The sequence below is a fragment of the Podarcis pityusensis genome (assembly GCF_964106645.2).
Source record: "Podarcis pityusensis genome assembly, chromosome: Z".
Classification (NCBI taxonomy): domain Eukaryota; kingdom Metazoa; phylum Chordata; class Lepidosauria; order Squamata; family Lacertidae; genus Podarcis; species Podarcis pityusensis.
This window is the reverse complement of record NC_138044.1, coordinates 28,862,649-28,889,807: the sequence shown is the minus strand read 5'-3', so window position 1 is coordinate 28,889,807 and position 27,159 is coordinate 28,862,649. Positions and strand designations below refer to the sequence as shown.

Genomic DNA, 27,159 nt, shown 5'->3' with positions numbered 1-27,159 from the left:
CGGGGGCTGAGGCGGAGGCTGCCTCCTTGGGCTTCCCTCGCCCTGCTTTAACCTGGCTTCTCCTTCTTCTTCTCCTCAGAGCTGTACTACCTAATTGCCCGCTTTCTCCAGTCCGGACCGTGCAAGCAATCTGCCCAGGTGTGAAGGGTTTGTGGGCAAAACCTAGCGTGGTTGTGGTGGTTGTGGTGGTCGGTCGGGGGGCGGCGGCGGTCTTGTTCTAGAATGGAGCTGGGCTTTTTTTTTTTTTTTAAAGTCAGGGGGTTGTGGGGAAGGGACCTCTATTGCCTCCCCTCACGCTCTTTGTGTGTGTATCTGTATTTTTTTTTCCTCAGGTGCTGGTGGAGGAGCTGGAAGAACACCAGGTAATGTCCCAGCATGTGGTCTGAGTGGGGGTTTTTTGGGTGTGTGTGAGGAATTGATTAATGCCGAATTAATATATGCCTCCTCTTCAGCCCTTGACCCCTATCCTCGCTTCAGTAGCCGTGCAAATGCCCTCCTGGTTCGTAACCCCTTCCCACAAATCTTGCTATCCGTGAAGAACTTGTTGGGATAGGTATTAATTGCACACCTTTGCAACGAAGCCTCCGTCTCCACCCCCTCTTATTTTGTTTTTAAATTATATTTATTCACGGAGCGGCTGTCTCAATTTAAAGAAACCGTGCTTGCTTTTGGTGACCTTTCATTTGGCTCTTAAAAAGATAAAGAAAGAAAGAGGGAGGTGTTGCTACTATCAGTCCTGGTTTCTTCCTCCACCCTTCCCCCACCCCACCCCAAATGTGACAACACAGGACATGCAGTTTTTATCTGCTCAGGAAAGGAGCATTATTTCCCCCTGTAGTGCTTGCTTGTGGGACACGCTGGGGTGGCAAATGAGTGAGAGAGTGGGTATATTTTGGTCAAGGAGCTAGTAGAGGCTTTGTGGAACGGCCAGATAGGCTTTCTTTTCTGAAGAACTGTTCCAGGCCAACAAAGGAGAAGCTGCATGAAATGTAAAGGGCTCTCTCCCACCACTAAGTAGGACAGCTTTTACATGTAAACCTATTTTCCTTTATCTTCAGAAGTTTTTTTCTTTACACCCATCTGGTGAGTGTAAGTGACATGGCATGCAGCTGTAAGAATCAGTGGGGGAGTTGTTGGGAGATAAGGGAATCATTTGTTTTCTCCATTTCGCACGTGCTTTTAATTGCAAGACCTGTATCTCTTCCTTGCACCTCCCCCCCCACCCCACTCAGTTGATACCAAGGCGCCTGGATTGGCAAGGCAAAGAGCATCGAAGAAGTTTTGAGGATTTGGTGAGTGAAGGCTGGCTTTTAAACTTGCAGGTGGGGTCGGGGTTGCTTCAGCTATGGAAGATATGGCAGAATTATTGCCTTTCTCCTTCTTTTCTACTCCAGCCGAGGGAGAAAGGAAAAGTAATGTTAATATTAGTCACTTGGGAAGTGATTCCTGGTTTATTTTTTGTGTGAATCGGGAACGGGGAGGGTTATCTGAGGGCACGTACAAAGCTCAGGCCAATGATTCTGCACCTACCAAGCTGGAGTTCCGTGTTTGCAAATGAGAGTTGCCTGCTGATTGGTTGCAGCTTTAAAGATAGGAACTGAACAGAAGGTGTTTTTTTTTTTTTTGCAGCATTTGAAAGAAAAATACTACACTCCCACTGCATAGCCAAATTATGTGGAAACTGAGCATTTGCTGATAGATATTTATTTTACACTTTAGATCAAAATGTAGAATGTAAACAAATTATAGAGGGAGTCATTATATGTTAAGTTTTGCTTATGAATGGTGAAGATCAGTATGGAAGTACATTGCTTTAAACATGGGAAACATTCATATTTGCTTGAGAAATAAAGGAATGGTAATTCTTTCTGACCAAAAAGGGAATGTAAATAGGGAGAAGGGCTGAAAGTTTATTGGAAGGCAATCCTTGAGCAGTCCTTGGATTCATTTCGTTTTAACAATTTGTGCTGGTGAGATGATAATGTGGCACATCAAGTTATGAGTTGTGAGAAGTGTATTAGTGCGAATTGATTTACTGAGTATAAAATATTACATATTTTTAAAATACATTTCTGGTTTTGATTCTGAAATGGGCTATGTCATCAAATGCTGGAGTATGCCAGCTGCTGTGTGTGGCGATCATTATATGGAATATGATGTTAAAGTCAACATTGTATGGTTGCTTCTGCTGGTACTGTAGCACAGTTAGTGTAATTGCTCACTACTTTTTTTGAATTATAAACTCCTATCTCTTATGTCTGGTACTCCTGTTTAATTTAGAGGCGCCTGAGGAAAGGAAGACTATTGTTACACCTCTGATCTAAACCCTACTGATGTGTTTTCTGTCCACCTTGATTCCATAGGTTTATGTTTTTTTGCAGAATACAAGTAGTTCTGAAAATTTTGCTCCTTTCCCTTTTAGCCTTGTACTAATGCACTATACTAGATGCTGTATGATGTTGTTATTTTTATTCCTTTTTTGTTTCTTATAGATTGTATTCTTTTATTATAATTTACATTCCATAGAATTCATGTTGTAAAATATAAGGAAAAAGAAAGCAATAAAATATGCATATTTAATGTGGCCATATTGTGGACTAGCTGAATGAATCTCATTGACCACTGTCTACCTATGACATTTTGAGGACCCCTCATATTGGCCACTGGGCATGTTCAACTGTTTAGTGGGTACTTCACTTCAGATTGTAATATATTATAAATGATGATCTGAAGCTGCTCACTGGGGCTAATTCCATCCCTGAGTTCATGTATGGGGAACGGTCCACTAGCATGGCCAGTGATCAGGAATAATCGGAGTTTTATTCTAACAACACCTGGGGTGATACGGGTTCCTCATCCTTAGTTCTTAACCTATACCTAATATTTTATTTTTTGGAAGCTAATAAGGATGGGCTGCTGGTCTTTAGCAGCATATTTCATCTCACTGGGTAATATAAACATACCTCCATATTTCCAGGTTGCTGAGCGTGGATTTTGAAATTAGATATGAGAGGAAAAACTCGTGTAAGCAGGGAAGAATATGATTTAGTTTGTTTGAATGGACCCTTCTGTCCTTGCCCAGTTTAATTTTTCCACCATTTGAGGTCAAGCTACTCTCCCCCGACCCGCTGTCTTTTTAACGCCAGCAGGAAAATTAAACCAGCAGAGGCAAAACAGAAACAAGCCAGTGCAATTAGAATATGAAAAACAACTGATGTAAAGAACCATGTAAAGAAACAACCATGTAAAGAATTGTGTGGCAAGATTTGTAATTTCTTATAAGCAAGAAGTTGCATTTCTTCTTCCTTCTTTTTTTGCTGATCTTATGACTGGGAATAAAGTGAATTTAAGGAGATCAGATTAATTAATTTCTCTTAAGTCTTCACTGACTTTTCAAGGTACTTAAATATTTCTGACATTCATTTAATGAAACCTTCCTTTGACTGTGAGTCAATGATCAAGCTTTATAGGTATGAAATATTACTTAGATGGGAGTATGGTTGTTAATACTTGGCTGGTATATTTACACAAGCAAATACTGTAGTAATTGCTACCAGTACTTGTGACACCTATTTTACATGGCAGAATCTTTCTGTAAGGAAAGGTGCTCCTATTCTATTGCTGCAAGTGAACAATATACTCAACCAATACTGGTGATTATAATTAGAAATGATCATGCACTCAGCGCATTTGTACATTCTATAGTGGAAGAAAAATGGTTGTGAATATGAGTTGCTAGAGGTTGACAGATCTAGTTGTTGGATCTCTGACTTCACAGAGCCATGCCTAGTTTTAATTTATGTGACTATAGTAATAGACCAATGCAAGGTGTTCAAGGAGGGATGAAACTAGGCTGTTTTTCACCTAGGTCAAAGATCCCGTTTGGCACCTCCATGCAGTGAGCCTCAATGGTGCCTGTCTGCAGGCTTCACCTGGGGCAAAAAACCATGCTAGTCCCCCCGTCTCCCCCATAGCTAAGGCACTCTCTTCAAGTAATATTTTCCTTAAATGGAGACAATATCTTTTAAACAACCTTTTTTACCCCATAAGGTTGTGTTTTTGTTTTGCCTTGCCCAGGTAATCCTGAGAGCTGCAATCCGAAGGTACTGAGAACTGCCTATCATATAAAGTTATTAAGTTTCTTGTGTGCATATATAGATGTGCTTTAAACTTACCGAGAAAAAGCTGGATGATAATTTATTGGAGATGTGTTAGACTTGGAGTTGACCATTTGCTTGGATGAGTAGATTATCAGACCTGAGTCTCCTTGCTCTGAGGTGTTTGTGTGCTTGTCTTTGTGGACTTATATGCAAAGCTAGTACGGGATTCCCTGCATACTGGCAGGCCTTTTGACTAGATATGATTCTTCTAAATCTGCAGTTCTACTTAAAAGGCATCTACCAAACTACTCCTGACCCATTCTGAAGATGCAAAGGATAGTGTCAGAACTGGCCTTGAGCCTTAGGGTAAATAGTGTTATTTTGGCAAACAAGCACAACATCAGCATAGTCATTTTCATACTTGGGATCCTAGTTAGCTGCTTTATACCCTTAGACAATTGATCCATCATGCTCAGTATTGTCTACAATGACTGTTGGTGGCTCTCCAGGATTTCAGACAGGGAACATTATCAGCCCTGCCTGGAGATGCAACGATTGAACAAGAGACCTTCTGCAGGCAAGCAGATGCTTTTCACTGAGCTACTATTAATTTTTTGTAACTATCTAAACTGGAGCAGATGCTCTTGCTTTAGATAAAGCCCCTAATAGATTGCCATTTGGGAATTAAACTAGCTTGCTACTAGTGTAGTCTGGAGTATATATGCAAAGAAGCACAATAACAATACGATGTGCAATGCACTGTGCAGATATGTTCTAATAAGTCTCAACTGCTTTTCACACTGAAGTCCCTCTCCAAGTAGTGTTCTAAATTTAAAATACGTAGTAAAAGGTAATTTTGTAAATAAAATCAAAACAGCAAGATAAAATATGATTCTCACAGACCAGCAGAAGACAAACAAGGCTGAAATTATTAACTTGCCCTGAAAAGAGACCAAAGGTATCTCTGGAGGAAGACTGCAGAGTAAGTGCAGATAGGATCATGGATTAAATATTTTTGTAGCACATTTTCAGTGTAAAAAATGTTTTACATGCATACATTGTCTCAGTTGCTTTTGCAGGCACCAGGTAAGGGAGGTTGATATTATTTCCTTCATAATGCAAATAAAGAGTATATGTGTCTTAATATGTACATTATAGCAAAAAGTCTAGATGGTCATGATGTCATATACTATAATTCATTAGCTACAAGTGCCAGAAAGGCCGGACAGTGGTAAAGTCCAGCTATGTGAGCCCTGCTCAGAGTAGACTTATTAAAATTAATGAACGTGATAAACTTAGGTCCTCTAATTTCAGTGGGTGTACTCTGAGTAAAAATTGCATGGTTTCAGCTTTAACTCTAGCTCAGAAGACTAGAGGCAAGGCTGCCCCAAAGCTATTAGTGGTGATGGGGTTCTGCCATAGGAGCCAATTCCTAGCCACCCCATAAAAAATATTGATAGGCATTGTCATTCAGATGGTGTCCATGCACGGCATCATTTGCTTATGTGGGGACAAGGCTTACTTGGGATCCCCAATATTTTATTCAAGGTAGGACCCCTGGGTTCTGCTTATGAACAATAGTGTAATCAGAGTAGCCCCCTTGCTAAAGGGGTTGGACCACCAACTGCATAACAACAAATCCTGTTTAAGAAGCATGAATATTCTCCCAATTCTCTTTACTGGCAGCTGTTTTTACAAAACAAAGCAGCTTCATTGTTTTGTTTCTTCCTTATCTTGACATACCCAGGACTCCAAATGTCTGTCCAATCATACCTGTTTGCTAGAATCAAGTGGCTTTTTATTTACGGATTAATTGGCCTCTGGTCTACCCTTTCAGGGCTTCATACCAAGGGTGAAAACAAATTGCGCTTTTTAGTTGTTCACTTTGCAAATGGTTAAGGTAACTATTGATTTGCAGCACTGCATTAAATGTACTAAGCCACCAGAACCCAGTTATCTTTTGTTCTGACCTTGGTTAATTTGGTTTTTATTCTCCTGCCTGTCCCATTCTGCCTCTGGTCAGCTAGGCAGTTATCTATGACAATTCCATCAGGACAAAAGAATAATAATAAAAAGAGGGATCACTTGTATAGGTTACACTGATGTAATTAATTTATGGGATTCCCTGTCATAATATATGATTATGGCCACTATCTTAAATTATCTTTAAAAGGGCTTTGATCGCTTTTTGACAGATAGATTAATAGTTTGTAGCCAACACAGATGAAACAAACTTGGAGCTTCAGAAGCAGTATTACTCTGAATACCAGTTGATTGAATTGGCTGTGTGTGTCACATTATTTGCTTCATTCTCCAATTTGTGAGCTCCCTAGATGGGTCAGGTTGACCAGTGTACCAAGCAGTGTGGTGGACTTGATGGACCTTTGGCCTGATAAGAATAGCAATGATGGATCAGGCCATAGCCAAGAACTTCTTGTTCTTATAGTGGACAACTAAATCCCTGTTGGAACAGTACTTTCCCGGATGCAGCAGGGTTCATCTTAAGTCCTTGTTTGTGAAGTTGGGAGCACTGAACTTTCTGAGGGGAGTAACTTGTATGCCTGGTGCATAGAGATGTGATACTTAACTAGACAAACAACCTTCTTATTGACTAGTAGAATACAGGTATTCTTTTGGCAGTAGAACTCTACATCTCTCCTGCTTTTTAGAATGTTGGGGGTAGGATTATCTACTGCTCATCTACTGGTGGTCAACATGGTGACTTCCAGATGTTTTGGACTTATAATTCCCATGATGCCTAACCGTCAGCCATGATGGCTTGGGCTAATGGTTTTTAATCCAACATGTCCGGAAAGTACCATGTCGGCTATTCCTGATCTAACTTAACCTGGGGGGGGGGGGGGGGGCGGGGCGGAGAGAGCATACTAGGCTTCCCGTCTTTCTTTTTAGAAAAACGCCCAAAGAGCCGCAACTGTATAGTGCACACACACTCTCTTTCACACAAACTAGCCCACGTTTCCTCCCCTTTACCTGCAGGAAATGGTGGGAACCATTGGGCAGGAGTGCTCACACCTTGTGGCTGGGCAGGCAGACTTTGGAAGGGATGCCTGGGAAAGGCATGCCAGGTGCTGGCACTGTGGTCGCAGCAAGAGCCCGCTGTGCTTAGGACACTGCACCGCCGCCACATGCCGAAGCACCGCTGCTACCTAGCACTCCACCCATATCTCGGAGAAGCTGTTCTCTGACAGGGTGGCCATGCATGGCCAAGCAAGGGAGGCAGTGGTCAGCACCAACAGCAGTGGCATCATGGGCAGCTGGAGCCCTCGCTTTGCGCCCCACAAAAAAGCCCTGGAAAAATATTCCCCCCAGATGCCATTTTAGGCATCTGATTTCCATACATGTCTGGAATTTTATTCTATACCTTTGAGTTATTTTATTCTATACCTTTGAAGTTTATATTGTTTTTCAGGCCAGATATTGAAAAATCAAAAAAGTTATTTCTATGCCAGATAATTTTATTTGTTCAGGTATCAGTGTTCTATCTGTGTAGATGGTTCTTTAAAAAGAGGAACAGAGACTTAAACATGAGATTTTTTGCAAATTATCTCTCCTTGTGAATATGTCAGTTCAGATATGCCAATAAAAAAAATCAACAAGATATAAGAAATACCTTGGGTAAGGAATCTGTCAGCTTTAGTGCTCTGGGGATTTATTGTTGTTGTTTTTAACAACTGGAAATCATTTTACCTGCATAAAAATCTTTCTTTCAAAACTGTGCTACTATGTAGTATTTTCCCAACCTTTGATTTAAATGTGTTTCGCTGTGGCAGTGTTACTTAACAAGCAGCATTTATTCAAAAAATTTCTTGCCATGAGCCACAAATTTACATTATAACTTTAAAAGTTAAAGAAATCCTTGGGAACTCACTGTTTTTAAGGAAAGGGCTAGTGCTCTGATGTTTTTTGTTATAATAATTTTATGTGCAGTAGTACCTCTGGTGTGGAACACTTTGTGCTTCTTGGGGGGTAGTTTGTCTTCTTTGGTCTCCACCCTGCACTCAGCTCTCACCTGTGGTTCCTAGAAGCTGTCAGCATGCAAAACTAGCTACACCTAGGAAACTGCTTCGACTGACTAGCTAAACCAGGTGAGGGTAGCCAATGGTTCTCTCAAACCTTTGGTGAGTTAGAGACTTCCCTTGTATTCAAAGACAGGCTGTGGCGGATTGAGCAGAGGGGACCAATAGTAAGTCCAATGATCAAGAAGGTGGTTTCTGCACATGCTGTAGACAGAAGTGTGGGGCAGATGGGGCTTGTCAATCTGGGAAAGTACCGTATTTTTCACCCCATACGGCGCACCGGCCCATAGGGCGCACCTAGTTTTTTGGGGGGGAAATAAAGAAAAAAAATTATTTCCCCCCCAGGCGCGGGGCTGGGGCGGGGGTAGCCCGAGCTTCCCCCGACCCCAGCCCCCAGAACAGGCTGCTATCCACAAGCCTAGGGAGCCCGGTGGGAAGTCGCGCCGGTCTCCCCAGGCTTGCGGATATCTGCCTGAAGCTCAGCGCGCCCCAGGCTTTGGGATGCAGGCAGCTCTCCGCAAGCCGTGGGAGCCCGGCGGGAACTCCCATCTAGGAGAAGGAAAATCTGAACCTAAACTTCTTTGGGAGAAGAAAAGCAGTAAATCCTGCACAAATATGATTGGATGGTGCCTTATAACCTCCTTCTGGCAACTCCTGCAGCCAAGCTGGTACCAAACGTAGTGCTCTGCTTTCTTTTGGACCACATCAGTGAGGCAGGGAATGGGGTCTTGTCATCTGGGCACAAGAAAGGGGGTGTGAGTAGCTGTCCACTGCTTGCTATTAATCTAAGATTTGGTTGTGCAAATGTGCCCACTGATTCAGCACACTTGCAACATTTATAAGCCCCGGGTTTTACTGCTGTTCCTTATTTACTGTAGCTTTTTAAGTAGCTTTTGGATTTTAAGGAACACGGTATTATAAGCTACTTTGGGCATTTGTTACAATTGGGAAGGTGGGATATAAATTGCTAGATACTTGCTGAGATCTGGTTTAATGCAGTTTGTAAGCTGTGAAGTGTGTAGTTCAAATTTTAGCTTACCCGCAGGATTTACTTGGTAACCTTGCTGTTCTGATCTGTTATCCCTGTCCCCTCCCTTGTCTGCAAGAGAGCTGGTGTGGCAAAGTTGCTAGAAAATGTTTGCCTTAGAGCACGGGTTGAGAACCTCAGGCCTTTGGGCCAAATGCAGCCCTCTAGTCCTCTTTGTCTGGCTCTTGGGGCTATCCTCAGGCCACATCCCTCACAGGCCCTGCTTCACATCCTCCTTGAGTGGTTTTGCCTTGAACGATGATGACTTTCACTTGCCTGGATGGAGGATATGGAGGAGTGTGTGTAGAATTTAGCTTATATTCATTGCTGCACCCACTTTTGCCTGTGAACCTGCCCACTGCTGGCATGTGGTCTCCAGAAGGTTGCCCAGGAAAAAATGCAGCCCTCAGACCGAAAAGGGTTCTCCATTCCTGACTTAGTTGGTTTAAATTCCTACCTGGGCAAGCAGCACTCTCTCACCCTAAGCTTCCTCATAGGGGTATTGTGAAGGGAAAAATGGGAGACCTATGTATTCCACCCTTCGTTCTTTGGTGAATTAACAATAAATAGTAAGAGACTTCACTGCTAAATTATATAATCATGTGAGAATTATGAGAATCCTCATATGAATTTTAAAGAGCTATAAATGTTAGAATTTGGAATAACATTAAAATGTAAAATTTGATTACGCAACGTATTTTAATTTGTGTGAAGAGAATAGCCAAATGTTCCTAATACAGTTGTACCTTGGAAGTCAAATGGAATCCGTTCTGGAAGTCTGTTTGACTTCTAAAATGTTCGGAAACCAAAGCGCAGCTTCTGTTTGGCTGCAGGAAGCTCCTGCAGCCAGTCAGCTTAGGTTTATTTTAAATTCTGCATATCATGGTAATATTTTCTACTGATTTTTGTGTGCTCAAAGTAGTACAGGACTCCAGCCTTGTATACAGACAATCCATGTTTTGCATGGAGCCCTGCTTATGCTGGCAGGGCCCGTGTAAAGCATTCTACCCCAACCCATTGCTTTCCCTGTTCCGCTCTTTTAGTGACATTTTAGGGTCACATTGGGTTTGGCACCGTGCACTCGTGTGGGATCATGCACCAATCGGACGTGCATAAATCAGCCGTTGCCTGTCCTTGAAGGAGGATCTCCATCCCCATCATTCAGCCTAGACACTGAGTTCCAGCTCCAAGGGCCTTCTGTCAGTCTGTTCACTGTGAGAAGTGAAACTACAGGGAAACTTTCAGTTGTCACATCTGCCCTGTGGAATGTCCTCAGCAGATTTCAAAGAGTTAAAGAACTATATAATTTTTGGTAGACATCTGAAGGCAGCTCTGTTTTAGGAAGCTTTTAATGTTTGGTGTTCGTGCCGTTGTTGTTTTTCCTGTTGACTGGGGCAACAGAGTCAGATGGGCAGGGTATAAGAAATACATTATTATTATTGAATTATTATTATTATTGTTGTTGTTGTTTAGTCATTTAGTCGTGTCCGACTCTTCGTGACCCCATGGACCAGAGCACGCCAGGCACTATATGCCTGTTGTCTTTGTCCATGGAGTTTTCTTGGCAGGCATACTGGAGTGGCTTGCCGGTTCCTGCTCCAGGTGGATCACATTTGGTCGAAACTCTCCACTATGATCTGTCCATCTTGGGTGGCCCTGCACGGCATAGCTCATAGCTTCTCTGAGTTATTCAAGCCCCTTTGCCACGGCAAGGCAGTGATCCATGAAGCGAACATTATTATTACATTATTATTAGTAGTAGTAGTATGTTGGTTGCATATTTGCTCTATGACTCTTACAACAAGCCTGTTTGATTGTGCTTGTGTGATTACCCTTATTGTTGCATTTCTTGGAGTTTCCAAAATCATGGATATTTCAGCAAAGTACATTTTCCCACATAATTCCCTACCTGAGGAAGGATCACATAGAGGCAAAAGCATTTTTATGTGAAATAGCTATAAGTAAGAATTAACTCCCTTTTCTATTTTGTCTACACAGAGAAGAATTATATGTGTAACTCAATGTTTAGTTCACCGTCATAAAAAAAATCTGTTCAGTAGTAGAGATTGACTTCCTCCATGTTGTGTCTACTCAGGGTATCCTCACAGGGGAATTGAGGGCTGTAAAGTTTATAATTATTGGCAGACACTATATATACTGTCTTTCCACACTTCATTTACTTTACAGCTTGAACAGAAATGCTACTTACTCGTGTTAGGTATGGTAAAAAAAAAAAGTTTTTAAACAGTTGAAATTATATGCAGATACCACTTCTTCAAAACCTGTCTCAAGCCCTGGTTAGTATTAACAGTGACATTTAAATGCAATTTACTTTGGTGTGTGCAGTGGAAGAGGGGGAACACTTGTAATCTTTTAAATATGGTTCAGGTATTCTCAACTAGCTGGTTCCTTGATATAAATTTATGTAATATCAAATTGTGTTTTGGTTTAATTATTGTTTGACCTGATACCATAGTTATGAACATTGTTACATCTTCTGAGTTGATCATACCATAGAAATGGGACTTCTGAGCAGATTAAAAGTGAAAGTTTGGTGACATGTACTTTGAATTTAACGAGCTTCTGGGTTCAGTCTCTGTCATCTCTGGTTAAAAAGAAGCTCATGTAGCAGAGCTGGGAAAGGATTTCTGCCCAAGAAGAAATAGTCACTGCTATTCAAAAGCTTAGTTCACACATAATGATAAGCCATGGCCAATGGCTTTGCAGGATTGAGCAGTACTACTCGTGCCTGCTGCCAGTGTACTCCCACTTGGCTTCTCCACTGACACAGACAGAAGGAACAAGCCATGAAGCCTTGACTTGTAGTTACAGCTGAACCAGGATTGTGGTTTCTTTCTCCCCAAGAAACTATGATCAGCAAGCCAAGAACAAACCATGTCTTTATGATCACCAGGGGAGGAGTGAAGCAGGAGCAACCAGGCAGTATGTTCTGGCGCGGTTTTGACCTTGATAATCATGGCCTTTTAAGTGTGCACCAGGCCGCAGGGTTAGATGGACAAATGGTCTGATCTGGTGTGAGGCAGATTTCTATGAAAGCAGATAAGCAGCTGCCAAATTCCTATTTGCCTATTCATTTGGAAGCACAAGTTGCAGTTTGGTGCAATGCCTGAATCAAGACATAGTCAGAGACTTGTTGGGGGAGGAGGGTTGAAGCTTTATTGGGAGTTGCTGCACATTCATAGAATCTTGTATAGTAATTCAACTTATGTGGTTGTATTCCGCAGATCGTGCCTAAAGCCAGAATCGTGTATAGTTGGGTTCAGTGGGGGCTGGGATTGCCAATGCCATTTTCCCTAGCACCCTGCCCCTTTCTGCCTCCTTTCTAATTTTTAATCTTTTTTGCCATGTGTGTAAACCTGAATGTACACAAGTTTAATGTGCATAAGTTGCAGGCTTACTGTATTAGCTCAATTACTGTGTTGTGTCCTAGGCAGCGGTACCAGCTGTGGAATTGGGTTCTTGCCCAAGTGTGGCCTTCGTGCTTGGCACAGAGTCTAGGAACAACAGGCCACATACTGCCAGCACTGGTTCTAAAACTAGGAAGCAAAGTCAGGTCAAGGAAAGGTTGGTGGACACACAAGCAGAGGGTCAGTCAATTTAAGTAAGAATAGGCAAAGCAGGGATCAAAATTCAAAAGGAAACAAGCAAGTTGGGCAGTTCTGAGTGGCAGTTGGACAGGGCAGGCTTGAATGTTGCTCCAACAAGCAAAAAACCCAATCAGCCTTAAAGAGGATTGCAGCTTCCTCTGAGCAACATTCCTTGCTCCATGAACAGAGTCTCAACGCTTAAAAGACATGAGGGAGGCCAAAGTTCTAGGTGGCCTCCAGATTAGATTCCTTGAAGTCTGAGGAATGCAAGCAGAGAGGCACTGGCATCACAGGCTTCTCTGATACTGGAACTCCCAAGGAGATAGGGATATTTGAGACCGATTCTGAGAGCAAACCCTCCTTCTGTTCCATGATGTCCTCTGTGTCTGCAGCTTCTTCACCTGAGAATGGTGTGGTTGAGAGCACTAGTTCAAAGGAGACTGCTATTCACAGCAGTTTAGGAACTGGGCACAGTTTTGGGTTTGTTTGTTTGTTTTTGCTTTTAAGCTTTCTAGCTTATTTTTTTAATGAAAAAATTAAAAAATTCCTAACAGTGAAGACAGGAGTGCCTGGCGTGCTCTTGTCCATGGGGTCACAAAGAGTTTGACACGACTAAATGACTAAACAACAACAAAAATAATTCCTAACAGTCTTGGGAAGTTAAGCACTTTGGAAAAAAGTGCCTCCCCAATTGGTGCAGATGTGCTGCTTCCTTTCATCTTTTACTGCATTGTATTTTGAGGTACTCTCTGTGCTAGGCCTGGGATAGAGGACATTTCCCTCCACTTTGTAATCAGATAAATACGAAACAGGAGCTTGGCACTCAATAAACTGAAAAATGCTGATATGTTGGGGAAATAGAAGAAAAGCTCTTACATTAATTATCTTTTAAAAAAATAATTTAGGTGGCAGCCAATGCTCACATCCCTCCAAACTATCTTCTCAAAATCTGTGAACGCATTGGACCTTTATTGGATAAGGAGATCCCACAGAGTGTGCTTGGGGTGCAGACTTTGCTGGGAGTGGGACGGCAGTCATTACTAAGGGCAGCCAAAGGTAAGATATGTGGCATTTTTCCTTTGTCATGTTTTAAAACCTCTAGTACCATTTTACAGAGGCCCTGAAAGTGGCTTAACTTTATATTAAAAAAACTTATCATACATAAAGCAAGCAGTGAAAATAACATGTTATTCTGTGTTTTTTACATAAATTGCACTTCTGGTTAACATTGAAAATAAATGGGCAAATAGGCAGAAAGAAAGTAATTTGTTGAAATGAAACGTTGAAACAGGCAACATTGCGTCTCATGAAAGCATTTTTCTGAATAAGTACAAGCATTTCCCAGAAATAGCTTTGCAGAGAAGGGAGGAATGAGAACGAGCTCAGAGAAGTCACGGCTTTCATCGTTCTGGCAAAACAAAGCAGTATTGGTTGTAGAACTCAAGCATTCAGCTCAAGTTTTTTACCAGCTTTGAATCTTATTCACACAGATTGTAGGCACACAGCTTGGAAAGTATCAGCATTTGCAGCTCTCCACAGAGGAAGGCCCCCTGAAGTACCTTCAAACTATTCAAAACCACCAAATGTGGGTAAGGAATAACTTAGTGTTTAAGTGCATGTTTATTATTTATGGAGTGGCTTCTTATATTGGAAATTTTTCTTTAGCCCAAAAGTTAACTTAGATTTATGGCATCCTAGAAAGAGCATTAATATAATGGGGCAGGTGATTTTTTTCCAGCCAGAACATTATTAGTATCATCAGCAATTCCTGCCATGGTACATGTAGAATGCATTAAAATATGCACTTACTTTTCCTGTAAGAAAAAGTTGTATTATAAAAAAATGGAAAGGACAAAAATACATCTATCTAGTCTCTTGCTGTAAAGGCAGGACTATTCATTCCGTAGACATGTTTGTCTGGGGGAATTTGTTTAATTTGTAGATGCTGAATTATGGCAGTAAATGAAATCCTGATTGTGAGCAAACAGCATCCACTGACTCACCATCTAGATGACCTCTTTTAAAGATATTATGGTGGGAGTAGATAACACTTAATGATTCTACTGAGCAAAAATAAAAATAAAACCCGAAACGTTAGTAAAAATAAATAATTTTAAATTTTGTTTATAAACAGAAAAAAATCTCAAAACCCAGCTTTGGGTATGTATGTGTATAACAGTGACAGAATGTGAAGCTTGGCTCAAAAATAAAAGTGCTTATTTAAAAAACCAGAAACTTTGAAAGGAACAGCTTTAAATGGCAGTAACAGGAGGCTTAACAAAATAAGCAAGAGCAGAAAAAAGAGGCAGTGTTCAAAATGGCATGAAATATGTTTAATAAAATACAGTGGTACCTCACTGTACGCTTCAGGTTACATATGCTTCAGATTACACACTCCGCTAACCCAGAAATATTACCTCGGGTTAAGAACGTTGCTTCAGGATGAGAACAGAAATCGTGCGGCGCAGCAGCAGCAGGAGGCCCCATTAGCTAAAGTGGTGCTTCAGGTTAAGAACAGTTTCAGGTTAAGAACAGACCTCCAGAATGAATTAAGTTCTTAACCCGAGGTACCACTGTAGTGAAATACCCAGCATGTTTTGGTGAAATCACCTTTGAGCGCAAGAATATAGAGGACCATTCACAGGGCCCTGCAGACCATAAATCTGGCACTGCCAGGCCTGTACTACTGATGCCAACACATTGTAACAGCCCTTATACTGTGTAGGGGCTTTTTAGTGGGAGGGTGGCGCTTCTGTAGTCCCCTTGCACCCACCATGACTTCTTCCAAGATGGCCTTACATGCTTTCAACTAATATTAGCCATAAGTAGGCCAGACCTGTTGTTACACCTGATACTGCTCTAATGGTTGCCATGCGAACCTCTGTTTTATTGGTGGATAAGTAGATTTACAGAAATTTAAGTCATTGGGATAACTGTGTTTTTCCCTTCTCCCTCACTTTTAGTAAATATAATCTGTGCCAGGCAAACAACTGGATATGGGCGTTTCAGCCATTTGTTCCCCTCGTCCTTCTACCAGCACATCAAGATGCACAAGAGAATTCTTGGGCATCTATCCTCTGTGTATTGTGTAGCCTTTGATCGCACTGGGCGGCGAATTTTCACAGTGAGTTGAAGAAAATTGCAATATTTCAAAACATTGCTTGACTTTGTTTGTTTGTTTGTTTGTTTTGCTCTCTCAAAATACCCTTTTCGGACCTAGGAACCACCTTTAAATCAAGCACATCTGAGGCTTCATTTCTTATTTACCCCTCATATATTTTAGCATAATCTGTATAGTGGTAGGTAATGCTTCTGTTGTGATCTACCTTAGATCTGGACATGGGGAACTGGATCTGACCAGGGGGCTGGATCTTTATCTCCACACACACTTGTGGGTCAAGCTTGGCAGTTGGATGGGACAGCCCAGTTGTAAAGCCGTAAATCACTTGGTGGCCCATTTTTGCCTACGTGGTTTGAAATAAAACTTCTGCAAAAATGCCTGTACTGTGCTTCCCAAGCACCAACAGCCCTGTGCAGGGGGCTTTGCAGGCACCCTTTCATCCAAGTCCTGCAGTTACCTGCCCACACCTACTGTCATATCTATATGATATTGGGTATTTGGCTGAAATGGGCTTGGCTGAAATGGTCTTTAGGACAAATGATGAGACCTGACGACCCGATTAAACTCATGTTTGGAGGTTCCATACCTCTGTGGCAGTGGCTCCCAACCAACCAGTTGAAGACTATGTGATCTTTACTAAAAAAGAAAAGGAAAAGAAAGAATGCATGTGTCCTTTGAAAAGAAAATGAAAAGGTTTTATATTTTGCTTATAGTCAATCATCTAGAAACCACGCTTTTTCCAAGAGGAATGTTATGTAATGTCCTTGTTTCGTGTTTGCTACTTTTCTTTTATAGCTCACAAACAACTTACAGGAATGTTACAGAAGCTGCTAGTCCTTCATACAACTGTAGCATTTTCTTTGTAGGACAGCATGAAGCCCTCCAAGTTAGGATGGACCAGACTCAAGATCCATCTAGCTATTTGTTTTGCTTCTCACAACAGTCAAAACATGACTCTGGGGCCCTCTCAAACAGGGCATGAAAGCATTCTGTTGTAGTGGTTTGAGTATTGGACTAAGTCATCAGAGAGATCTGAGTTCTAATCCCTAATCACTACTGGACCTTGGGTCAATTTCATTCTCTCAGTCCAACATCACAGGGTGATCACAACATCATAGGCTGGTCTTTAAAAATATTTTTTATTGACTTCAAGAAAACAAAACAGCAGCTTTGAGTAAACATAACAGAACCCAGTTGCAGATTGTAGAATAATTAGTATAGACTCATACACTCAGTGTGACCTTATGACCTTCGACAGCTTCACCCTTGTCCTTTTAATTATCCCAGTGATTTTAAATGACAATGAAGGTATTTAATATTTATTTATTTATGACTCAGAATAGATAACAGAAAATGAATTAATTACCTTAAAAGAATCATTACATTTTATGTGATTATTATGCTTCAGTATAGTCCATCCACCCTCTTGAACCAGTCTTTCTTCACTGCAACACTCATCACTTGTCTGTGTTGTGTACGACATTAAGACACGGATATATCCCAGACATTATTGAATGCTATCTCTAAATAGCATTATACACGATTTCCATTGTTGAGCAATGACCATATGAGCCATAAGCAATACAATATAATTATGCTTAATTGTTGGATTAAGGTCATTTTCCAGTGGCAGCAGTGCTAAGAAATGTTCAAGCAACAGGGGTTGACCCAAGACCAAAACACATTCACTGTTGTGATCACAGGATTGTTGTGAGGATAAAGGGTGGGTGGGTGCAGGAAATTGTTTACACTTTTTTGCACTCCTTAGAGGAAGGCCAGGGATAAACTACTACCACTACCAAACCTAATGGCACTCAGGCAGTTAGCAAAAAGAAGGGATACATACATCTCTAGGGTCATAGTGAAAACAGTGGCACTTCTGCATGTTATACTTTGAATATTGTTTTTTTGTGTGAAACATTAGGGTTCGGATGATTGCTTGGTGAAAATTTGGGCTACAGATGACGGACGTTTGCTCTCAACACTCCGAGGACATTCGGCTGAAATTTCTGACATGGGTGTTAATTATGAAAACACCCTCCTTGCTGCAGGCAGCTGTGACAAAGTAGTCAGAGTCTGGTGTCTTCGAACCTGTGCACCAGTTGCAGTGCTGCTTGGCCACACAGCTTCAATAACCTCTATACAGGTAAAGCAGATGAACAGTGTTGTTTTTTTCTTTGCTTTTGTTTAGCACTGAGTTACAAGACTACATTTGCTTGGCCAAATGCATGTTAAATCCACCTCAAATTTGAAATTTCCATCCATCAAACAATTTTGTGATGGGCCTATTTTATTGATTAGCCTTATTATTTTTTGCTTACTTTCTCATGGTCAAAAGCAGTCCAGAACAATATTTATTCAGTGAGTGTGTTTCATATGCCCAGTAAAATAGTTTTTTGTTGTTTTTTTTAAGCTGGAAGAATGAGGGAAAATCCTAAAACCAATTTACAATATCTTTTTCTAAAATCTTTAGTTTTCTCCGTCAAGAAAAGGAACAACTCGATACCTCACTTCTACAGGTGCTGATGGAACTATCTGCTTCTGGCAATGGCATTCAGATACAATGAAATTTAAGTACGTATATTTCATTAGATTTATTATTTTAGCTCAGTTTTCTGCTTTTGGACACATCAGTGTTTTCTTAGGTCAGCTTGGTGGTGTGCCACAATATGACTTAGCTTCTGCTGTGCTATAAACTTCACCATATGTACCTTGGGTCACTGTAGAGCATTGTAGGGTTTAAACCAGGGCTGTCCAAGTTTTCTATCAAGGGGGCTGCAAGAGTAATTCAACACGGGCAGCACACTATTGTTCCACTGGGGGGAAGTGAGCCCAAAAATCTGTCACCCCTCCAGCCCTTGCATTGCTTTTCCAAAGCTGGCTAAGCTAGGTGTAAGGTTCGGGTGGGTTCCTAGAGCCCTCCCACCTCCTTCTCAAATCTGGAAGAGTGCTAACTAGGCTTTGGGAAGGAGGCAGGAGAACTCTAGGATCCTGTCAGAACCCTCACACCTCCTTCCCCAAGCCCACTGCAGTGGGGGGGCGTGGCATCAAATGTTGTGAAAGGCCACAAAAAAGGCCTCAGTGGCACATTACTTTTGAGTCTTGATGTTTTGGATGGAGAATTCATAACTATAGCAATCCTGTATTTCCTAGAAGCACCTTTTCATTGAGCTGAAGCATTGTTCTATTTTGTTCAACATGGTCTAAATGAGGGATGTGCAACCTTAGACCCAGGGGACAGTTGCAGCTCTCTTGGCCTTTTTGTCTGGTCCTTAAGACTCTCTTGGGGTCACCAGCCATGCTCTGTGCTTGAGTGCTTTTGCTTGACAAATATGAAATTGAGCTGTGATGATGCTTTTTGATTGCCTCAGTGGAGGTGCGTGTATGTAAAACTTGTGACTTTTGCATGATGGGAATACAGACTGCTATACCATGCTAAGAGTCATGCCTGTTGCACTGCCCACTTCTGTCTTTGGACCTGCTCAATGCTGGCATGCTGTCCCTAGAAGGTTTTCCCTGAGGCAATGTGACCCTTGGGCTGGAAAAAGTTTCCATTCCAATGCTAAACTGAGTGGAAGCTGAGGCAGAGATATTTCCCAACCTAGAGATTTATTCTATTGATTGATTTGCCTAAATTTTTACACTCCTGCAAAGCAGGACTATCTAATGCCATCAGGGATTGCATCGCCCCCCCCCCCGAACTTTGGCATGGCTCTGTCCATGCTGTCTCTTCAGATTAAGCTCCCAGAACCTCCCCCTTTTTAGACTTTTATGTAAAAGAATGGAATTCTAGGCTGCAGTTTGATATGGCCATGAAAAGAGATGAATTAATTTTTTGCTAAGTCAAATGTTTTAACAAAACTTTGTCGATTCTTACCATTGTGTATCCTCATTGAAATCTTCAGTCCTTCGGTAGAGCCTCTGAATCTGCCTACAAGCACAGTGAATAGGAAATTGCCCTCTTGAAGAGTATTCCTAACAGTGCAATTCTATACATTTCTACTAAAAAGCACTCCCAGGAAATTGGGTAAAGGATTGCAACCTCAGTCAAATCAAATATCTTTAATACGGTCAATGACCAGGAAGCAATTTATAAAATATGACATTAAAAGTAGTATTGTGCTACAAGTAGCAGTAAAAATATGGCCAGTTCACAGAATTGGTGCTTATATTTATGACCAGGTTTCGAGTTTTAAGTTTTTAAAATTCAATTCAGGAGTTGCTACTGTTTGTTATCGTTCCTTCGATGTTTACAGTTTGAACTCCTTTGTAGACATCATTGCTCGTCTTATTCTTGTTGCAATGTAACAGTACTTTGCCACAGACCTGTTAATTTCAGGCTCTTGTCAGCTAAGAGGTGTCTGATATAGGTGTCGTCTGTACTACGAGGTATTTTCCTCAGAATCGGTTCGATCAGCTCTTTTCTTGAGTCTCGATATAATGGGCAGTATAAGATGACACGCCCAGTGGTTTCGATTTCATTGCTGTTACAGGGACATAATCTTTGTTCGATCGGTATTTTATTGTATCTTCCCTCTAGAAGAGCTGAAGGGAGAGCGTTAAAGCGGGCCCTGGAAAATGCCCATCGGTGTTTAGCGTTGTCTAGAACTTTGAGATAGTTTGCTAGATGGGGTCTTTGAGTATTGTATAGAAGTTTATAAGTTATCGGAAGTTGGTTAAAGTCATTTTGGGTTTCAATGTCCCTGAGTCTTTCTTTGATTATGTTCTTGGCCCTTCCCCTTTCTAAACTTAATAAATACTCTGGGGAGAGACCATATGTGGCCAGTTTTCTGAGAATGCCCTTCAACCAGCTAGATTGGAATTTGTCAAGAAGCATCAGGGAAAGTAGTCCAACCGGCGAGTTGTTAAGTCTTAGCCAAGTGCATAAGGTTCTTATCCATACTTTGGCTTTAATGCTGTATAAGCCCGCTTCCAGTCGTAGGGCGGCGTTTGGGACGCATTTAGGTGTTTGCAGGAGTGATCTAAGAAAACCTGATTGTATCTTCTCATATGGGTCTAGATTAGAGAGGGAGACGAGTGGTGCGCCGTATAGGATTTGTGCTGTTGGTTTTGCAACGAATAGTTTAATTGTAGCAGGAATGAAATTTCCTCCCGTTGTACGATGGAATCTTAGGATTGCTGTTGTACTTTTTTGGGCTGTAAAGGAGCTGTAGTTTATGTGGGCAGTCTTCTTCCTTGATGCTTGGAATATCACTCCTAGATATTTAAAGCATGTCACTTGTTCAATCTCCTGATTGTCTAAATTCCATCTGTATATTTTCCTTTTGTTAGAGAAAACCATGATTTTTGTTTTTTGGTAGTTCACTGCTAGTTTCTCTTCTCTACAATATTGGGATAAGCTGTTAAGAGCTCTTTTGAGGCCCATCTGAGTCTGGGACAATATAACCGCATCGTCTGCATAGAGTAGGATAGGCAGTTTTTTGTCTGCTAATTTTGGGGCGTGTGTATCCGCTCCTTGTAGATAGTCTATTAGGGAGTTTATATAGATGTTGAACAAAAAGGGGGCCAAAATGCATCCTTGTTTAACTCCCTTTGTTGTTCTAATGAAATTAGAGAGTTGACCTTCTTGGCTGCATCTTATACGAAGTCGTGTGTTGTTGTACAGTTTGTATATTAGTAGCAGCAGACGTCGGTCTATGGATGATTTGTTGAGTTTGTCCCAGAGTCGAGCTCTTGGGATGGAGTCAAAGGCTGCTTTAAAATCTACAAATGCTGCGAATAGGTGGTGTTTGTGGTGCGACGTGTATTTCTCAGCTAGGTGCTGTAAGATCAGGCAGTGATCCATTGTGGATCTCCCTTGTCTAAATCCTGCCTGTGCATCATCAAGAATCTTCGCTCTTTCTATCCATTCGCACAGTTTCTCGCTGAGGTGTTTAGCGTATAATTTACTTACTATATTCAGGAGGCTTATAGGTCTATAGTTGGAGGGATCGTCCCTCGAGCCTTTTTTGTAAATGGGAATAATGATGGAAGTCCCCCAGTCGTATGGGATCTGTGCAGTTCTATCTATATATGTGAACAGAGAGGCTAGCAAGGGGGCCCACCAGTTCGCATTGGTTTTAAATAGTTCTGCTGGTATACAGTCAATTCCGGGGGCTTTCCCGTTCTTTAGTTTGCAACCTCAGTCTTCTGACTCAGCCAGGAGATTTTGTCCCACAGCTGAGACATTTGTAGTTTCAGGTGGGGGTGCAGAGGTAGACTGTAATCTGATGGGGACTGTTGGCATAATTTGCTCACTGGTCTTTCCCTAAGCCAGTGGTGAGGAACCTTTTCCAGTCTGAAAGCTGCATTCTCTCCTGAGCAATGTTCTGGGGGCCCCACATGCCGGCGACAGGCAGCACCAGAGGAAGAAATGGGTGTGACCAGAGGCAAAGTGGGTGGAAGTACACATGTAACTCTTTAAGCAGTAGGCTACAACCCAGCCACAGGTCAGATGTTTCTACCCTCTCCACATGTAAAAGAACATTAAGAATAGCTCAATAGAGAGGGCTGGCAGACATTTAGCCTGCGTTTCTGAGGTTCCCCTCCATTCAAACTTCTAGCACACCAATTTTTGTTGAATTGGGATTTTCAGTTGAATTGGGATTTTTTAAAATAGCTTTTTAAAAAGGGGCTTTTCTTTTTGTCGAGTGGCTCCAGTAGATTCATAGCCTTTGGGAAAAAGCAGAAGATCAACCCTTTCTAGGAAAACTATAACTTAACTGATTCTGTATATCTGTATTCACGAACTTTATCCAGGTTTGGTTTAGTTTTGACAGGCTGCAGACAAATACCTTACCAATTTTTATTTTGCAAACTGTTAACGTTGCAGGGATGTTACTTTCTCTGCATGTTAGCAACCGGGATCGTATTCTATGGACTGCTGCAGTTCTAGCAGCTCATATTGTACAAATATAAATTGTTTTCTTAACAGGTTTATATAATAACCCTTGCACCACTTAAGGTATAGTAATTAAAGTGCTTCATATGTACATTTCAGGGATCGTCCAATCAAATTTGCTGAGAGGTCAAGGCCTGGCGTTCAAATATCTTGTTCTTCTTTCAGCTCTGGTATGTATATATATTTCAGGAACAGAAACCACATAGGGAATGGTTTTCTGCAAAAAAAAGTTGGTGCTTGTTTTTGAAAGAGCTAACTAGTTCAGAAAACACAACTAATTTTTTCAGGAAAATGCAGACTTCAGGAAGATTCTAACCAGAGCCAATATTAATTGACAAAAATATCTAGGAAATGATTGGGATCTAGGACATTGGTTGCTCTTGGAAAATATAATTGATGGAACTTTCAGCTTCAGGCACAAACATTAACTTTTCACAGCACTATGTCATTAAATCTATATTGAGTTCTAGTACAGGTTGATTTTGCTAGCAGCTTTACTTTGTAGGCAGTTTGTCTTACTAGGATTTCCACCCTTGAGTACTTCTCTTGAAACCTGAAATAAAGTGAATTACTGTTACACATTCCTTGCTGTTTAGGTTCTTTATAAAAAGTACTTCAGCAAAGCACTTGAGGTTCTTAATGCCATTTTAGTGGACCTTTAGCATGATCTTGTATTGTGCCAAATTGAGGGGGTGTGCAGGGTCTAGTCTGACATTCCATGGTGCAGTAATTCTATGGTAATGTTTTGGATAATTGTGTGCATTTTATCTGTTTAGTTTGCCAAATATAGATGTCAGTGTTCTTTGAATAATAAAACACTTTCAGAATTCACAGCTCCTGAAGGAAAAATGCATCACATGGTTCACATTTTGCTCTCTTGAAATGTTACTTTTCAAATCTGGCAATACCATTTGAACAACAATCATGATTTGCTGAATGAAAAATGTAAGGTTTCTTGATTTTTTTCTTCTTGTCTTTATCTCCTGCCCAACTCCTGCTTTTTAGGTGGTATGTTTGTTGTAACAGGGAGCACTGACCATGTGATAAGAATATATTACTTGGGTTCTGAGACTCCAGAGAAAACTGCTGTGTTAGAATCTCATACGGTAAGAATGAAGCAGGAAATCACACTTGCATTATTTTTTTAAAAAAAAACCCTGCTCAGAAGTTTAGGTTGTGCATTTTAACACAGGCTTACCCTGATAAAAGTTCTTGTCTGGAAAACATCTTTGTTATCTTCTGTGGAAGAGGCTGCTTCATGGCACATTCAAGAAAAATTGCTTCTCTTTTGAAACAAACAAGGGAGCCTTTGCAGCCTAGGGAGCATGGTGCTTTCCATGAAGTTTTGTGTGTGCAAAGACTGCTGTTTTGAGACTAATCTATGGTTGGTAACAAAACTTTCGTGCTAATTGACCAGGACCTTCTGCAATAAGCAGAAATGGTGTTAAGATTAATACAGTGTACTTATAATGGTGGAATTAGTTTTGGCAAAAATATTGCAGCATGTAGTTTCTTTTTCTGTCAAATATATTTTGCTGTAAAGGAAAGTGATATGTGTCTGTTTGGTTTTTGACAGAAGCAGCAAGGCCATGGGATGCCATGACCAAAGTACATGGTGCTCTGAGCCAATGTCATGGTTATGTGGAGTGGTGGGTGATCAAAGCACCAGTGTTTTGGGATAGCAAATAGGAAGGTGCCCCTCCATAGAGTGCCAATACTTACTGGTATTAATTTGTGCATGCATGGTATCCAAATGAAACATGGTGGCTGAAAGTGGTATGCCAGTGACCTCAGGGAGCAATAGAATTCAGTACATGCTGCTGGCCATACACTGGGGCAAAAGACAGGTGAGTCAGATAAAGGGCTGATGCATGTTTTGTTGACACTTGCTGCTAAGATGTTCTGGACACTCTAGAAACATGTGGATGGAGGAGAGCAGGGTTGTACATAAGCTGACTGTAGAGAAAAGTATTGATGAAAACAATTATTTTCTATTTTTTTAAGGACAAAGTAGTTGCTGTTCAGTTCTGCAACAGTGGAGGCAGGTAAGCATTTCTTTTGTTCTTCTCCCATGATGTTATTGCTGTATTTGATTTTCCATAATATTTTTTTAATTTCTTACGCTACTTGTGAAATATAAACAGTCATTTACAAACGTCTTGTAAACTGCTTTACTACAGTCAAGCAGTATATACATTTTCTAAATTAAAATGAGGGATTTATCTTAAACTGATCAATGGCAACTTTCTATCTGTTTGGACTTCTGATTCAAAGCAGAACTGAAAACGGCAGTCTAAATTGCGCTTCCAATTTTGGCTTGGATTGAACAGCGTACTATGGTTTGCTGCAACCAGGAAATAGTTAACTGGGGCATGTAATGGGTTGAAGAGGCAAAGCTGAAAAATGGCATGAGTAGCCAAACTGTGGTTAGGCTGAGACATCTCAGCTGGGACAAAGTGTTCTGAATTGCATTGTGAAGTGTGGTGGATAGCTGTTCAGTATTATACTTTTTTAAACCTTTATATCCCACTTATATTCACTAAGTGACTTTAATTAAAGGAAATTAATGAAAATATTACCTGTTAATTAGCCACTATATAAAAACATCTGATAAGCAACTAGTAGCCAGTTCAGTTGAGTTTTATTCCGATGCTTACTAAATGTTTAATATCTGGTTGGTGAGCTTGTGAACTGACCACATGGTATAAAGCACTGCATTTTGAAGAGTTAGGAGAGTTCTAGGGTTGGCTTGTTCAGCCATGAAAGCTGTTTCTAGATGTTGCTGTCATTTAGAACGTGCATGTGAAGCTACCCTGAATCAAAGGCACATGCAAACCTTGCCCCCTTGTGCTGCATTTTGTGTTAAGTGTGTTTGTGGGTACCAGTGCAGGGTCAATCACAAGATAGTGGCCCTTAAAAAAAATAAAGTGGAAATATTATTATGCAGGAGTTCAGGGTGCCGGTAGACCAAATTCTGAACTGGGTAGGGGAAAAGCAGGTTGGAGAGCAAAGCAGAGGGGCTTCAGAGCCCTACACATGTAACTTTTTTCCTTTTCCCTTTTACTCGAAAATACAGACTAAGATTTGTCAGTGGAAGCAGAGATGGAACAGCCAGAATCTGGCAATATCAGCAGCAAGAATGGAAGAGTATAGTGTTGGAGATGGCGACTAAGATGACTGGGTAAAAGGCAGAAAAATGTTTATAATTTAACCTCAATAGACAAAGGAATTCAAATGTTCAAAACACAGTAATATTTATTTCTGTGGTTGAAATCCAGAAATGTTCGTTTTCTTCACCTGTTTCAGCATCTCTCCCTTCTAGCCATTTTCCTGTTGTGGCTTTTGTGTAACTCAGGGTTTCTGGGGAAACCAAACCATCTTGTTACCTATGGAAAGTTTTGTCATGGTATTCATAGTAGCGTTAAGCTGCACCCATCTGGTTGCTTCCCATCATCATGTTACGTGTAGCGCATGGAGCTTGCTGTTAAAAATTTGTAAAGCTACAGTACATCTTACTGGGCACATGCATTTCTCTAGAGGGGAGCACTGGCCTACTTTCTGAACTAACTGTACCTGGTTGAGACACAGTGAGTTGTACTAGAAGGGAGCTCTTTTTTGCATTAGAATCTGACAGAGTTTCCACAGAAAGGAACCTTGTAGTCTGTGTTGAGCATTAAACCAAACAGGATAATTATCAGGAATATAAAAGGCAGATCTTTTCAGAGAGCATTTGGTTATTTTATAAGCTACTTATGCTACATTTCTTGTTTCCTCTAAAGATTCAGCAAAATTTGAATGTGTAATGCTCACAGAACTTGCATTTTCTACATGTATTCTCTGGCGGCTGAAAAATGTTAGGTTTAAATAAATAAATTCCTTTATACTACTGTTTGCATGTACAGTTAAACCTCGGTTATTGAACGTAATCCATTCCGGAAGTCCATTTGGCTTCCGAAATGTTTGACAACTGAGGCGCAGATTTAGATTGGCTGCAACAGCTTCCTGCACTCAAGCAGAAGCCGTGTTGGACTTTCGGCTTCTGAAAAATGCTAGAAAACCGAAGCATTTACTTGTGGGTTTTCGGCCTTCGGGAGCCAAAACATTCCAAAATGGAGGCATTTGGGAGCCGTGGTTTGACTGTATTGTTTTGATCTGGCCAGCTTTTTACTGACAATGGTTTAGTGATGATAATCGGTTTCCGACATCTGGAAATTAAGGCCAAGTATGATGTTTGTTTGTTTGTTTGTTTAAAGAAAGGGGTGGGAAACAGGATGTAGCATGTGGGTCGAATCTTCAGCTCCTCACTCCCACCTGGCAGGCCACTTCGACAGGTGGGCGGGACTAGTAAACTTTTTGGAACCTGTA

The 27,159-nt window shown here is 41.1% G+C and overlaps 1 protein-coding gene across 1 annotated transcript in view; it reads left to right on the top strand.

Annotated features, from left to right (window-relative positions):
• The window catches only part of BRWD3 (bromodomain and WD repeat domain containing 3), a 72,731-nt gene that overhangs the window by 389 nt on the left and 45,183 nt on the right, over positions 1-27,159 (top strand). Inside the window, exons 2-13 of the mRNA XM_080991236.1 lie at positions 80-138; positions 333-362; positions 1,233-1,292; positions 13,678-13,828; positions 14,263-14,361; positions 15,736-15,896; positions 17,818-18,039; positions 18,367-18,467; positions 22,894-22,964; positions 23,800-23,900; positions 24,799-24,839; positions 25,871-25,975. Coding sequence (XP_080847362.1) covers positions 80-138; positions 333-362; positions 1,233-1,292; positions 13,678-13,828; positions 14,263-14,361; positions 15,736-15,896; positions 17,818-18,039; positions 18,367-18,467; positions 22,894-22,964; positions 23,800-23,900; positions 24,799-24,839; positions 25,871-25,975 — 1,201 coding nt within the window. The remainder of the gene's footprint in view (positions 1-79; positions 139-332; positions 363-1,232; positions 1,293-13,677; positions 13,829-14,262; positions 14,362-15,735; positions 15,897-17,817; positions 18,040-18,366; positions 18,468-22,893; positions 22,965-23,799; positions 23,901-24,798; positions 24,840-25,870; positions 25,976-27,159) is intronic.